The sequence below is a fragment of the Micropterus dolomieu genome, linkage group LG19 (assembly GCF_021292245.1).
Source record: "Micropterus dolomieu isolate WLL.071019.BEF.003 ecotype Adirondacks linkage group LG19, ASM2129224v1, whole genome shotgun sequence".
In the NCBI taxonomy this organism is placed as follows: domain Eukaryota; kingdom Metazoa; phylum Chordata; class Actinopteri; order Centrarchiformes; family Centrarchidae; genus Micropterus; species Micropterus dolomieu.
The window spans coordinates 33,296,059-33,310,244 of NC_060168.1; the positions used below are offsets into that span (position 1 = coordinate 33,296,059).

Below are 14,186 nucleotides of genomic sequence, written 5' to 3' on the forward strand. Positions count from 1 at the left end.
GTAACATCTGTAACTACTGTAACATCTGTAACATCTGTGTCTACTGTAACATCTGTGTCTACTGTAACTACTGTAACATCTGTAACATCTGTGTCTACTGTAACATCTGTGTCTACTGTAACATCTGCGTCTACTGTAACTACTGTAACATCTGTGTCTACTGTAACATCTGTAACATCTGTGTCTACTGTAACATCTGTGTCTACTGTAACATCTGTGTCTACTGTAACTACTGTAACATCTGTAACATCTGTGTCTACTGTAACATCTGTGTCTACTGTAACTACTGTAACATCTGTAACATCTGTGTCTACTGTAACATCTGCGTCTACTGTAACATCTGCGTCTACTGTAACTACTGTAACATCTGCGTCTACTGTAACTACTGTAACATCTGTAACATCTGCGTCTACTGTAACATCTGCGTCTACTGTAACTACTGTAACATCTGTAACATCTGCGTCTACTGTAACATCTGCGTCTACTGTAACATCTGCGTCTACTGTAACATCTGCGTCTACTGTAACATCTGCGTCTACTGTAACTACTGTAACATCTGTAACATCTGTCTCTACTGTAACATCTGTGTCTACTGTAACTACTGTAACATCTGTAACATCTGTCTCTACTGTAACATCTGTGTCTACTGTAACTACTGTAACATCTGTAACATCTGTGTCTACTGTAACATCTGTGTCTACTGTAACTACTGTAACATCTGTAACATCTGTGTCTACTGTAACATCTGCGTCTACTGTAACATCTGTGTCTACTGTAACTACTGTAACATCTGTAACATCTGCGTCTACTGTAACATCTGTGTATACTGTAACATCTGTGTCTACTGTAACTACTGTAACATCTGTAACATCTGCGTCTACTGTAACATCTGCGTCTACTGTAACTACTGTAACATCTGTAACATCTGCGTCTACTGTAACATCTGCGTCTACTGTAACATCTGCGTCTACTGTAACATCTGTGTCTACTGTAACATCTGTGTCTACTGTAACATCTGTGTCTACTGTAACTACTGTAACATCTGTAACATCTGCGTCTACTGTAACATCTGCGTCTACTGTAACTACTGTAACATCTGTAACATCTGTGTCTACTGTAACATCTGCGTCTACTGTAACATCTGTGTCTACTGTAACTACTGTAACATCTGTGTCTACTGTAACATCTGTGTCTACTGTAACTACTGTAACATCTGTAACATCTGCGTCTACTGTAACATCTGCGTCTACTGTAACTACTGTAACATCTGTAACATCTGCGTCTACTGTAACATCTGCGTCTACTGTAACATCTGCGTCTACTGTAACTACTGTAACATCTGTGTCTACTGTAACATCTGTGTCTACTGTAACTACTGTAACATCTGTAACATCTGCGTCTACTGTAACATCTGCGTCTACTGTAACTACTGTAACATCTGCGTCTACTGTAACATCTGCGTCTACTGTAACTACTGTAACATCTGTGTCTACTGTAACATCTGTGTCTACTGTAACTACTGTAACATCTGTAACATCTGCGTCTACTGTAACATCTGCGTCTACTGTAACTACTGTAACATCTGTAACATCTGTGTCTACTGTAACATCTGTGTCTACTGTCACATCTGTAACATCTGTGTCTACTGTAACATCTGTGTCTACTGTAACATCTGTAACATCTGAACTGAACATCTGATGAAGCATCAAAGTTCAGTCTCAATTTTAGAAATAATAATAATAATGACTGATGAAACAATCCCAACTCAAGGTCCACTTATTACCCTTTCCAAGAGCTTTCACCCATATCACACAGCATTCTACCTGAAGGACAAAGATCATGTGATAAAGTTCAAAGACCTCGAATGGAGATTGTTTTGTCAAACGTCCTGAACACTTGAGCTATTTCTGATCATGAGTTTCATGCAGCAACAGACACGACTTTGATTCACTGTTTGTCCACTTCCAGAACTTTTAACCCTGTCACAGGGTCTTCATCAGACAGACTCTCTGTTCCTCTCAGCTGTTTCTCACCTTGACGTTGTTCTTCGTGTCCAACCCGTTGATGAAACCCGACAAATTGTCGAGGAAGCGATCTGCAGCAGCTCCCTGAAAATAACAGTCTCACTTTAACTTCTTAACATCTGTATCTACTGTAACAGCTGTAACATCTGTAACTACTGTAACATCTGTAACTACTGTAACATCTGTAACATCTGTGTCTATTGTAACATCTGTGTCTACTGTAACATCTGTAACATCTGTTACAGCTGTAACATCTGTAACTACTGTAACTTGTGTCTACTGTAACTACTGTAACATCTGTAACTACTGTAACTTGTGTCTACTGTAACTTGTAACTACTGTAACTTGTGTCTACTGTAACTTGTGTCTACTGTAACTTGTGTCTACTGTAACATCTGTAACAGCTGTAACTGCTGTGTCTGCTGTAACATCTGTAACATCTGTAACTACTTTAACATCTGTAACTACTGTAACTTGTGTCTACTGTAACTACTGTAACTTGTGTCTACTGTAACTTGTAACTACTGTAACTTGTGTCTACTGTAACTTGTGTCTACTGTAACTTGTGTCTACTGTAACATCTGTAACAGCTGTAACTGCTGTGTCTGCTGTAACATCTGTAACATCTGTAACTACTTTAACATCTGTAACTACTGTAACTTGTGTCTACTGTAACTACTGTAACTTGTGTCTACTGTAACTTGTAACTACTGTAACTTGTGTCTACTGTAACTTGTGTCTACTGTAACTTGTGTCTACTGTAACATCTGTAACAGCTGTAACTGCTGTGTCTGCTGTAACATCTGTAACATCTGTAACTACTTTAACATCTGTAACTACTGTAACTTGTGTCTACTGTAACTACTGTAACTTGTGTCTACTGTAACTTGTAACTACTGTAACTTGTGTCTACTGTAACTTGTGTCTACTGTAACTTGTGTCTACTGTAACATCTGTAACAGCTGTAACTGCTGTGTCTGCTGTAACATCTGTAACATCTGTAACTACTTTAACATCTGTAACTACTGTAACTTGTGTCTACTGTAACTACTGTAACTTGTGTCTACTGTAACTTGTAACTACTGTAACTTGTGTCTACTGTAACTTGTGTCTACTGTAACTTGTGTCTACTGTAACATCTGTAACAGCTGTAACTGCTGTGTCTGCTGTAACATCTGTAACATCTGTAACATCTGTAACTACTGTAACATCTGTAACTACTGTAAAATCTGTAACAGCTGTATCTACTGTAACATCTGTAACATCTGTGTCTACTGTAACATCTGTAACATCTGTTACATCTGTAACTACTGTAACATCTGTAACTACTTTAACATCTGTAACTACTTTAACATCTGTAACTACTGTAACTTGTGTCTACTGTAACTTGTGTCTACTGTAACTTGTGTCTACTGTAACTTGTGTCTACTGTAACATCTGTGTCTTCTGTAACAGCTGTAACATCTGTATCTACTGTAACAGCTGTAACATCTGTATCTACTGTAACAGCTGTAACATCTGTTACAGCTGTAACAGCTGTAACATCTGTTACAGCTGTAACAGCTGTAACATCTGTTACAGCTGTAACAGCTGTAACATCTGTTACAGCTGTAACATGTAACAGCTGTAACAGTTGTACTGCTGTAACATCTGTAACTTCTGTATCTTCTGTAACATCTGTAACAGCTGTGTCTTCTGTATCTACTGTAACTGCTGTAACTTCTGTAACTTCTGTGTCTTCAGATTCCACAGATGAAAGACAGTAAATCCAGCTGGACCCTCTATACACGTTTCAGACGCGGACATTCATCAGACTCACTCAGAATTCTTTATTAGTGACTTTTTATTTCCTGTGTGGCGTTCACATTCCCCTCCCAAGGTCAAAACACACGTTTGTTAACTGGCGACGCTAACAGTCCGGATTGTCTTGCGTCTGCACGAGAGGATTTTAAATCTTAACTGACTTTAAAAACGTGACATCCCACAGACGTAATGAGAGAATGACCCGATGTTTAATAACTTCATCTTAAGAACGCACCAGACAGCTCAATCCAGACGGTTCAGGACCACACACTCGGCGTTTATACTAAACGGGTGGCGGTTCCGGGGACTTGGGATCTCACAGAATCTCACATGATCAAACTGTGGATGAACTCGGCTGAAAAGAGGGAATCAGCAGGTTTACAGATTTTATAGAGCAGATACACAACACGCTGGGGACGTTTCCTGCTCAGCTCGCTCTCATTGGCTGCTGTAGGATCGGAGGCTCTGATCCAGTCGGCGACCTTCAGATTCTGGCTGTAAAGCCGTCACACTGCAGGATCAGTTGGGCTGATACAAAGCGAGCGGTCAGCATTAGACTGTTGTTCCAGTTTTCCCTTGGATTTTTTATCTTAAGAATTTTTTTAGAGACTTATATAATGATGACAGACAGGTGCATCAGGAGGTTCGGACTCTTGTCTGATTGGTTGGCTGTGATTTGGATTTAAAGATGAAGGTCGGCGTCTGAAACTCTGGATTTTAAACACTGACCTTCTGTAACTCAAAGATCTTTCTGACTCGTTCGATGGCGTCGTCAACCTCATTGGCCGGTGGGAGGACCTGAGTGCTCCTAGCGCCCAATGAAAAACCTCCGTATCTGCAGAGAGAAAAAAAAACAAGATTTAAAATGTGAAAAACTGGAAACGACTGATAATGATTTCCAAAATAAAAGCAGAACACAGGATTTAAAAAGGCCGACCTGAATTCGTTCACCCAGACTTTGTTCTTCAGGCTGAAACAAACACACAGGAGCTGTTAGTGACAGAATACTGGGCATCTGCGGTACTGCTGTGTACTCCTCTGTATCCCAGGTAAGTCTCACCTCTTGCCGATGATCTGCGCGTAGGTTTTCACCAGGTAGTCGGAGATGTTTCTTCCTGTCAGGTTCTGCAGAGTGTCGGTGGCGCTGAGATTCATCTGAACGAAGGAAAACGGGATTATTAAAAAAAAAGTTCTAACCTGAAATAAATTATCCAGAAAATATTCCTGAAGTCTGAAGCTTCAATGATAAAAATCCAACAATAATCAAGTGACCTGATCAAAAGCTCCAGAGCAGCTACTAAATGGATCTCATGGTTTCAATCTCAGACGTGTCAGATTCACTCATATTCAGTTTCATATTTTAAAGGTTTTCTTCAGAAAACTTTAATTATTTCTCCATTAAAGTTTACTGACGAATAATCCATCCAATAATAATAATAATAATTTACACTGAGACTAATTAATCTGACTGTTTGTCCCTCTTTAATATCTCCGGGTGCTTTAGATCTACAATCAAAAGTGATCAATGTTTATTGGGATCATTTGATTCGTTTTTCATCTCGTTATTTTCTGTCCACATGTGGACAGAAAATAATATTGATGACTGATATTAGAGTCATTTCTCCTCATATTGTGTCATAATGTCACATGACCACATGTTATTAGATTACGTTTCCGTTGAGCTGCAGCATCGTCATCATAATGAAGAAATATGACATACGGTATATTTAAATACCATATTATGATATATTTCATATTAATTATATTTCTATAGGTTTAGCTATTGCTAAGCACCAGATATGTGTAAAAACTACTTGTTCAGTTAGGGGGTTAAAACCACTCATAAGGACATGACTGTAGCATCCTAAATCCAGCCCTGCTAAGTTCAGGTTCAGGTCTGATTCAGGGGGGTCTGACCTGGGGGGGGGGCAGTCCTCCGGCTCCGGCAGGACAGTCCGGCAGCATCTTCTTGTGGCCGTCGCAGCTGCAGAAACAGGCCGGAGACGGGTTCTCCATGGTCCAGTTTCCGGAGCTGAACAGCTGCTGGACGCTTTCTGGGACGGCAGGAGTCTGCCAGTCCTCATCGCCCAACGTACAGGGAGCCTCTCTGGAGGGGGGGGTACGAGACCGACAGAAAGATACTGTCATTAGTCAAATAAAAATACCAAACATATCTCAACAGATTATTAGTGACTGCTGATTCAAACTCCACTACCCAGAATCCTGTGTGAACTTAAAGATGACATCAGCCTGATGATGAATGCATTCTGTTTAATCTGCTCATATTAACACATTTAACTTAATATCCCCTCGCGTTTCCTTACGGGATGGGATGTCCGTCCATGCAGCGCGTCCCAAAGCCCGGAGCGTCCAGCAGAGCGTTTAATAACTTGTGCATGTTGGCGTCTCCGGGAGCGTCGTCACTAAGACACACACACACACACACATTTAACTCACAGGTCAGTGTGTCTGAGTTATTTTGTTTCTAATGTTAATAATGACATATAACATGTTATTTCAAGACATCTGAAGTCTGACTTCAGGCTGCAGCAGCAAACAGCACAGCGTGGGACGGTTCAGTGGGACAGTTTAGCACAGCTGTACCTGATGAAGGTGACCTGGTCCTCGTACATCCAGGGCTGCAGCTCCAGACTCGGGTATTTTCCGAACGGGGGGACGATGAGACTGAAGACCAGAGCGATGCACACAAACACAGCAGGAAGAACAATCTGCAAACCAACACGAGAGAAGCTCCGATATGAAAAACAGCTCAGCGGGCGACTACAGAAAACAGACTTTGTAGATTACACGTGTAAATATCTGAATGTAAATGTAACGGGTGTGCAGGAGTCGGCGTACCTGAGCAAAGAAGCCCTTCCTGGAGCGGCGAGCGTACAGAAATCGTTTCCACATCAGAGCCACAAACTGCTGCCTCCTCAGACTCCAGCCTTTCACCTGATACGACCCTTTACCGTCCGTGCAGTTCAGCCAGTCCGTCTCCCGGCTCTCTGAAAGGTCACATGACACAAGCCGCATGGACGGGAACTAAGTACAAATACTCAAGTACTGTACTGAAGTACAAATTAGAAGTACTAGTACTTTACGATTTTGTATAAGTCCAGCTGACAGGATCATTAGACTGACTAAAAGAACTACTACTACTAATTTAATTGTAATAATTCTGAGGTTTGGACTGTTGGTTGGATAAAACGAGTCACTTTGAGCTCTGGCTAACTGTGATTTCTCACTATTTTCAGAATTTAGAAAATCGATTAATGGAGAAAATAATCATTAGCTGCAATCTGATATTAAATAGTTCAACAACTACAGCAGCAACATCCTGCTTTCCATTAATGATGAGGAATATTAATCTGATCCTATAGTCGTATATTATTATTATAATTTAATAGTATAACAGTCAGAGGACACTGTTCTGCAGTGAGTACTTTTCCTGATTATACTCACATACTTTTACTGTTGTGTACAGTGTATTTTCACAGTGAGGTATTAGTACTTTTACTCAAGTAAAGGATGTGAATACTTCGTCCACAGCTGCTGGAAACTCTTTAGAAACATGACCCTGCTGGAGCTGTTTGTTTTTAACGAGGGTCAGATCAGATTGTGTACCCGGGTCTCCGTCGGACTCGTTGCAGTCGTTGTTGTCGTCCTCCGTTAAAGGCCTCAGGCAGCTCTGATGGTCTCCTCCCCCGAAGGCGTGCGTCCTCCTCCGCCTCCGAACAGGAAGCGTACCATCTGAACACACACACAGGAAGTTCATGTCAAGATGTAGACTCTTAATTTGGAATGACAGTCAGAGGTCAGAGGTCTGCACTCACCTGAAGGCACTTCAGTGTCGACTCCGTTATCTTCAGCCACTTTCAGGAAAATCTGCAAAAACATTCAGAATCATTTCACGTTAGTGGATCTGAGATGTGCATGTTGGAGCTGAGTTTGTCTCAGAGCTTTAATCAGTTTTACTGTCAGACTTCAATGGAAATCTGACTTCATAAATCCCAAGTGGATCTACAGAACTGAAACACCAGCTGAGAGATTATAATCCAGGGTGCTTGTTTCTGCACGAGACATTGGAATATTAATCTAATGAGACAGAGGACGAGCGTCTTCCTCTCAGACTGGATCAGATTCAACACCAGACCCACCTCCTCCAGGGTGGTGTCAGACACGCCGTAGCTGGAGATGCCGAGGTCGGGCAGCTTCTGGTCCAGGTCTTTGAAGAGCTTCACGAAGGCTCCGTCCTTGGCGGCGCTGTACGGCAGGATGTAGGTCAGCTCGTGCCCGAGGTCTTCCACCAGGCGGGCGGCGGGGACGTGACACAGGATCAGACCCGAGACCAGGGACACGCCGGGGGGGGCGAAGGGGACGTCGCAGATGGATGCCGCGGGGCCGTTCTCTGAGGACGGAAACACGAGACACAGATCAGATCCGCCTGAAGGTGAACGAATCAAACGCCCTGCAGGAACAGACGGCTCACCGGTGGCAGCAGCCTCACTTTCATGTTCGCTGCCAAGTCCTGCGTCACTGCTGCTGACCGAGGCGCACTCCTCCTCCTGAGACACAACGCGGGGTTTAGAGGACTGATACTACACACAGAAGGCAAAATACTGCAGAGAAATACTGCACACAGAGGGCAAAATACTGCACACAGAGGACAAAATACTGCAGAGAAATACTGCACACAGAGGGCAAAATACTGCACACAGAGGGCAAAATACTGCACACAGAGGGCAAAATACTGCTGAGAAATACTGCACACAGAGGGCAAAATACTGCTGAGAAATACTGCACACAGAGGACAAAATACTGGAGAGAAATACTGCACACAGAGGGCAAAATACTGGAGAGAAATACTGCACACAGAGGGCAAAATACTGGAGAGAAATACTGCACACAGAGGGCAAAATACTGCTGAGAAATACTGCACACAGAGGACAAAATACTGGAGAGAAATACTGCACACAGAGGGCAAAATACTGGAGAGAAATACTGCACACAGAGGGCAAAATACTGGAGAGAAATACTGCACACAGAGGGCAAAATACTGCTGAGAAATACTGCACACAGAGGACAAAATACTGGAGAGAAATACTGCACACAGAGGGCAAAATACTGGAGAGAAATACTGCACACAGAGGGCAAAATACTGGAGAGAAATACTGCACACAGAGGGCAAAATACTGCTGAGAAATACTGCACACAGAGGACAAAATACTGGAGAGAAATACTGCACACAGAGGGCAAAATACTGGAGAGAAATACTGCACACAGAGGGCAAAATACTGGAGAGAAATACTGCACACAGAGGGCAAAATACTGCTGAGAAATACTGCACACAGAGGACAAAATACTGGAGAGAAATACTGCACACAGAGGGCAAAATACTGGAGAGAAATACTGCACACAGAGGGCAAAATACTGGAGAGAAATACTGCACACAGAGGGCAAAATACTGCTGAGAAATACTGCACACAGAGGACAAAATACTGGAGAGAAATACTGCACACAGAGGGCAAAATACTGGAGAGAAATACTGCACACAGAGGGCAAAATACTGGAGAGAAATACTGCACACAGAGGGCAAAATACTGCTGAGAAATACTGCACACAGAGGACAAAATACTGGAGAGAAATACTGCACACAGAGGGCAAAATACTGCACACAGAGGACAAAATACTGCAGAGAAATACTGCACACAGAGGGCAAAATACTGAGAAATACTGCTGAATACTGATGAGAGCGGTTCTGAGACCTTCTTGGTGAAGGACACGGTGCTGGTGGAGTTCCTGCAGGAGCTGAGCGACGCCTCGGGTTCCTTCTTCACCAGCGTCAGGTAGTAGCCCGTCCCCAGCTGGTTCTTCAGGTATAGAGACGAGCCCACGCAGCACAGCTTGCCGTGGGAGATGATGGCAATCCGGTCTCCCAGGATGTCCGCCTCGTCCATGTGGTGTGTGGACAGGATGATGGTCCGCCCTGAGAGGAGACAGGAAGTTAAATGAAAGTCCAGCCGGTGAACACAAATAACCTAACGTAACATCTTCAGGACCGCGCACCCTGTCTGTACTTCAGCAGCAGATCCCAGATCCCTCTGCGGGCGTAGGGGTCGACGCCGGCCGTGGGCTCGTCCAGGATCACGACCTTCGACCCCCCGACGAAGGCCAGAGCCACAGACAGCTTCCTCTGCATGCCGCCGGAGAGCGCGTTGGCCCTGGAGGTGCGTTTGTGCGGCAGCCCGGTGTCCTGCAGGATCTGCTCGATCTCACTTTTCACCTGCTCCTCCGACAGCCCTTTCAGCCGGCCGTAGAACCAGATGTGCTCCTCCACCGTCAGCCTGCAGGGGGCGCAACACCAACAAGCTCACAAACCAGCAGGGCTAAACAGGGACAGCAGTCTGTCTAACATTATGGTGGAGGACTCACATGCTGAAGAGGACGTTGTGTTGTGGACAAACTCCCAGACTCTGTCTGATGGCGCTCAGATCGGTCCGGATGTCTCTGCCCAGGATGTAGGCGGTACCGGAGGTCGGGGGGAACAGCCCGGTCAGGATGGACCTGCAGTAAAGGAGACCACTTAGATCAACGTGCGGGATCTGTCTGTACCTGTGAGGGTACTTGTACTCTCAGTATTTGTGTGTGTACTGCTCGATGTGACTCACATGGTGGTGGTCTTTCCGGCCCCGTTGTGTCCCAGGAAGGAGGTGATCTGTCCCTCGTAGAAGCCGAGCGTCAGTCCGTCCACAGCCAGCTTCTTTCCGTGACGGTAAACCTTGACCAGGTTCTCGATGTAGACTCCCGGCTCCAGGTGGGCCGGCTCCTCCTCTATGCACACAGCTGGAGAAACAGAGCGGACCAGGTTACTGCTCAGTTCAGGAAGTCTCTCTCACACTAAAAGTCCGGTCCATCTCGGTGTTGCCACCGTGTGGTCGCTCACCTTCTGGGTTTCCTTTCCGGCTCAGAGGGACGTTGGTGGACCTCCCCTCTTTCTCTCCGGACCAGTAGGACTTGGTGAAGGGGAAAAACCAGGGTCGGGGGATCCCGTACTGACCTGAGACACACAACAGATAAATTTAATCCAGCACCACCTACTGACCGGAGGCTGAACTGTTCAGCAAACTGAAGTCTGAGTTCCGGATAAAGACTCACCTGGAAACACGGCCTCGAGGTACCAGGTGAGGACTCCGTACAGGAAGGAGTCCACGTACATCATGATGATGGCGGTGCGGAGGCTGAAGTCGTCCTCCTCCAAAGGACTGGACACCAAGTTCTTCCACTGGATCCCGACCCCCTGCTCCTCGAACAGAGCGAAGTACTCGCAGCCGAACCCGAACGCCACGGGGGACAGGAGGCTCTGCGGGGGAGGAAGACATGTGACCCACTCTGTCCAATAACAACACAGCATCATAACCACAAACATATGAAAGGCTGGCGGTCTTACAGCGAAGACTTTGGCTCCGAAGCCGATGTAGTCCTGCCAGGCGACGCAGAGCACGTAGGGCAGGTAGAGGGTGAAGTAGAGGATTCCTCCGCAGGCGGCGGCCAGGTTAGCACGGGCAAACGCCGTGCTGAGCAGGAAGCACTGCATGATGGTCACCACGGCGAAAGACGCCATGAAGAGGAAGACGACGCCGGGGTCGCTGTAGGGCAGCAGGTTCCCCATCTGTAAGGGACACAGGAAGTCCGTCACATCGGGTAATTTACAGAATGATTTAATAACGGGGTCTCTGTAGACCACCAGGCTGTCCCCGACCCAACGACTCCACAACGAGGTCTTACAACCAACTACTCTAAACCTAGACCTGCAGGTACGGTATAACGGGGTATTGTTTTGAATGTTTTGAATGTTTTGAAGGGCTTTGCGTGTCGTCACCTTGAGCAGCAGGACCAGCAGGCCGGCGCTGATCAGCAGAGGGATCAGGCTGCTGATGAACCAGCTGAACCACAAGATGCCGTTATTCAGTCCCATAATCCTCATGGTCTCCTTCAGCCTCGCCTCCTTCTCGTACACCACGCTCTTCAGGATGATCGCCACCGAGTACATCCAGGCCAGGGTCATGAAGAGAGGCATGGAGCGGCTCATCACCCGCAGGAAGCTGAGACAGGACACGGGGGACAGAGACAGAGCGGTGAGACGTCTGCAGCTCAGGAAACTAAAGACCCGAGCAGGTGGATGGCGGCGCATGTTCCTACATGTCGTCCACGTAGCAGGGATACGGCATCTGCTGGATGTAGACGCCCGTCTTCTCCTTGGTGCCCGTCATCGCTCTGATGATGCCTTGCTCAATAACGTCCTGCAGGTATGAGAACCCGCCCCAGATGTACCGCATGTCCTCAAACGGGTCAGCACGAGGACCTGGATCCCAGTACCTGAAGAGGACGACAAAGTTAAGGACAATTTTTACATCTGCGTCTACGTGCCGCCGTGAGCATTCATACTCCAACCTTCGTGCTAGATCAATACTCAGAGTTCCCCCCAACACTTTGGTCCCCACAGTGTCAGTGAGTCCTCACAATGTACAGGTGAGTCTGAAAACACCTGAGCATGTCGGGAAAGCTCTTTGTGAGCAGCAGACTGACAGTTTAAAGTCTCAGGAAACCTCTGAAGGTGTTTTACGTTCATCAGCTGATCAGAGCTCTTCTCCGGTCGACATTTCTGTGCTGTAAACTATTTTAAAATTCTAAAACATTTAGAGCTCGGCTGGTCAATTACAGATTCAACTGGGCTGGATTTTAAAACCAGGACACGGAGATGGACAGACATTTTAAAATCATTAGGATTTTATTGACACACTTGTGTTGGTAATCCTTATTGGTTCAGTTCTTTATTGATGCTCTTATCAATCCTATTTATTACTAAGTAATTGCACTACTAAACATTTTTTATTAACTAAATGTTGTTTCTAGAGCAGCAACAGGATTTACAACAGCAACGTAACTCATGTCTCACTGGAAACAAATCTAACATGTCAGTAAAATAAATCCTGACATCAACATCGTGAGTGAAGTTTAGACAGGATGAACAGCTCAGTCCCTCCTGTCCTCCTCCTGTCCTCCTGTCCCCCCTCCTGTCCCCCTCCTGTCCTCCACCTGTCCTCCTGTCCCCCCTCCTGTCCTCCACCTGTCCTCCTCCTGTCCCCCACCTGTCCCCCTCCTGTCCACCTCCTGTCCCTCCTCCTGTCCTCCACCTGTCCTCCTGTCCCCCGGTCTGTCTCAGCCACCAGCTCAGTTTAATGTGCCATATTTTAATGTATGTGGCAAACTAAGCTGAACAGTTAAAGACAGTTTTCACTTCAGCTTGTTTGTAACAGTAAGCTGTTAGCTGAGCTAACGCTGTGTAAAACCAACACACAGCTGGACGAGAGACTGAGCAGATTAAAACATCGTGTTTATGCTTATTAAACAGGTGCGCTGGTAAAGAATTGACTCGTTATTGCACCACGTAGCCTACTTAACGAGCGTAGTTAATGTCAACATCGGTAGTGTCCGCCGATCAGCTGGCTGACTTTGCTCCGTGCCCGTGTGCCATGTGTGGCGTGGAGGCGCTCTGCGGAGAGGCTGCAGGTCGGACAGTTGAGCCTTGATAGGCGGTGATCGGTATAGCGCACGTGAAACTCAACAGCTCACTCTTTAGTCACTTCCATTCACTATACATGTAGTTTCCTTTTGTTGTCACATGGAGGTTGCTTCGGGGGCGGGATGTGGCCCACAGGCCGCCAATTGATTAGGTCTGATTTAGAAAGTTTTGATTTCTATGAGCTTTAATCATCAAGATTAAACTTCATTAAACAAATTTCACATTGAGCATGATGAATCTAGAATACATGAAAGTTAAATTACTGAAGTAAATGAACATTTCCAAGATTTTCTAAATTTAAAAAAAGCTAAAATACAAACTTGTTTTTGTGACTAAGGAGGACGCTGCATCTGCATACATTAGGTCCCTGTAGACTTACAGTGAGGAAAATAAGTATTTGAACACCCTGCTATTTTGCAAGTTCTCCCACTTAGAAATCATGGAGGGGTCTGAAATTGTCATCGTAGGTGCATGTCCACTGTGAGAGACATAATCTACAAAAATAAAATCCAGAAATCACAATGTATGATTTTTTAACTATTTATTTGTATGATACAGCTGCAAATAAGTATTTGAACACCTGTCTATCAGCTAGAATTCTGACTCTCAAAGACCTGTTAGTCTGCCTTCAAAATGTCCACCTCCACTCCATTTATTATCCTAAATTAGATGCACCTGTTTGAGGTCGTTAGCTGCATAAAGACACCTGTCCACCCCATACAATCAGTAAGAATCCAACTACTAACATGGCCAAGACCAAAGAGCTGTCCAAA

General features: G+C 45.2%; 1 protein-coding gene across 2 annotated transcripts in view; it reads right to left on the minus strand.

Annotated features, from left to right (window-relative positions):
• abca1b (ATP-binding cassette, sub-family A (ABC1), member 1B) overlaps positions 1 to 14,186 on the minus strand; it is a 56,172-nt gene that overhangs the window by 13,034 nt on the left and 28,952 nt on the right. For both annotated transcript variants that reach the window (XM_046030764.1, XM_046030765.1), the window contains 21 exons: positions 12,030 to 12,206; positions 11,710 to 11,932; positions 11,278 to 11,499; positions 10,986 to 11,190; positions 10,774 to 10,887; positions 10,499 to 10,673; positions 10,263 to 10,394; positions 9,897 to 10,174; positions 9,596 to 9,816; positions 8,320 to 8,395; positions 7,988 to 8,238; positions 7,664 to 7,715; positions 7,455 to 7,580; positions 6,687 to 6,835; positions 6,432 to 6,556; positions 6,152 to 6,250; positions 5,745 to 5,934; positions 4,888 to 4,982; positions 4,765 to 4,797; positions 4,557 to 4,662; positions 2,034 to 2,108 (listed from right to left, as the gene is read on the minus strand). In XM_046030764.1, the coding sequence (XP_045886720.1) occupies positions 2,034 to 2,108; positions 4,557 to 4,662; positions 4,765 to 4,797; positions 4,888 to 4,982; positions 5,745 to 5,934; positions 6,152 to 6,250; positions 6,432 to 6,556; positions 6,687 to 6,835; positions 7,455 to 7,580; positions 7,664 to 7,715; positions 7,988 to 8,238; positions 8,320 to 8,395; positions 9,596 to 9,816; positions 9,897 to 10,174; positions 10,263 to 10,394; positions 10,499 to 10,673; positions 10,774 to 10,887; positions 10,986 to 11,190; positions 11,278 to 11,499; positions 11,710 to 11,932; positions 12,030 to 12,206 (3,124 nt within the window). The remainder of the gene's footprint in view (positions 1 to 2,033; positions 2,109 to 4,556; positions 4,663 to 4,764; positions 4,798 to 4,887; positions 4,983 to 5,744; positions 5,935 to 6,151; positions 6,251 to 6,431; positions 6,557 to 6,686; positions 6,836 to 7,454; positions 7,581 to 7,663; positions 7,716 to 7,987; positions 8,239 to 8,319; positions 8,396 to 9,595; positions 9,817 to 9,896; positions 10,175 to 10,262; positions 10,395 to 10,498; positions 10,674 to 10,773; positions 10,888 to 10,985; positions 11,191 to 11,277; positions 11,500 to 11,709; positions 11,933 to 12,029; positions 12,207 to 14,186) is intronic.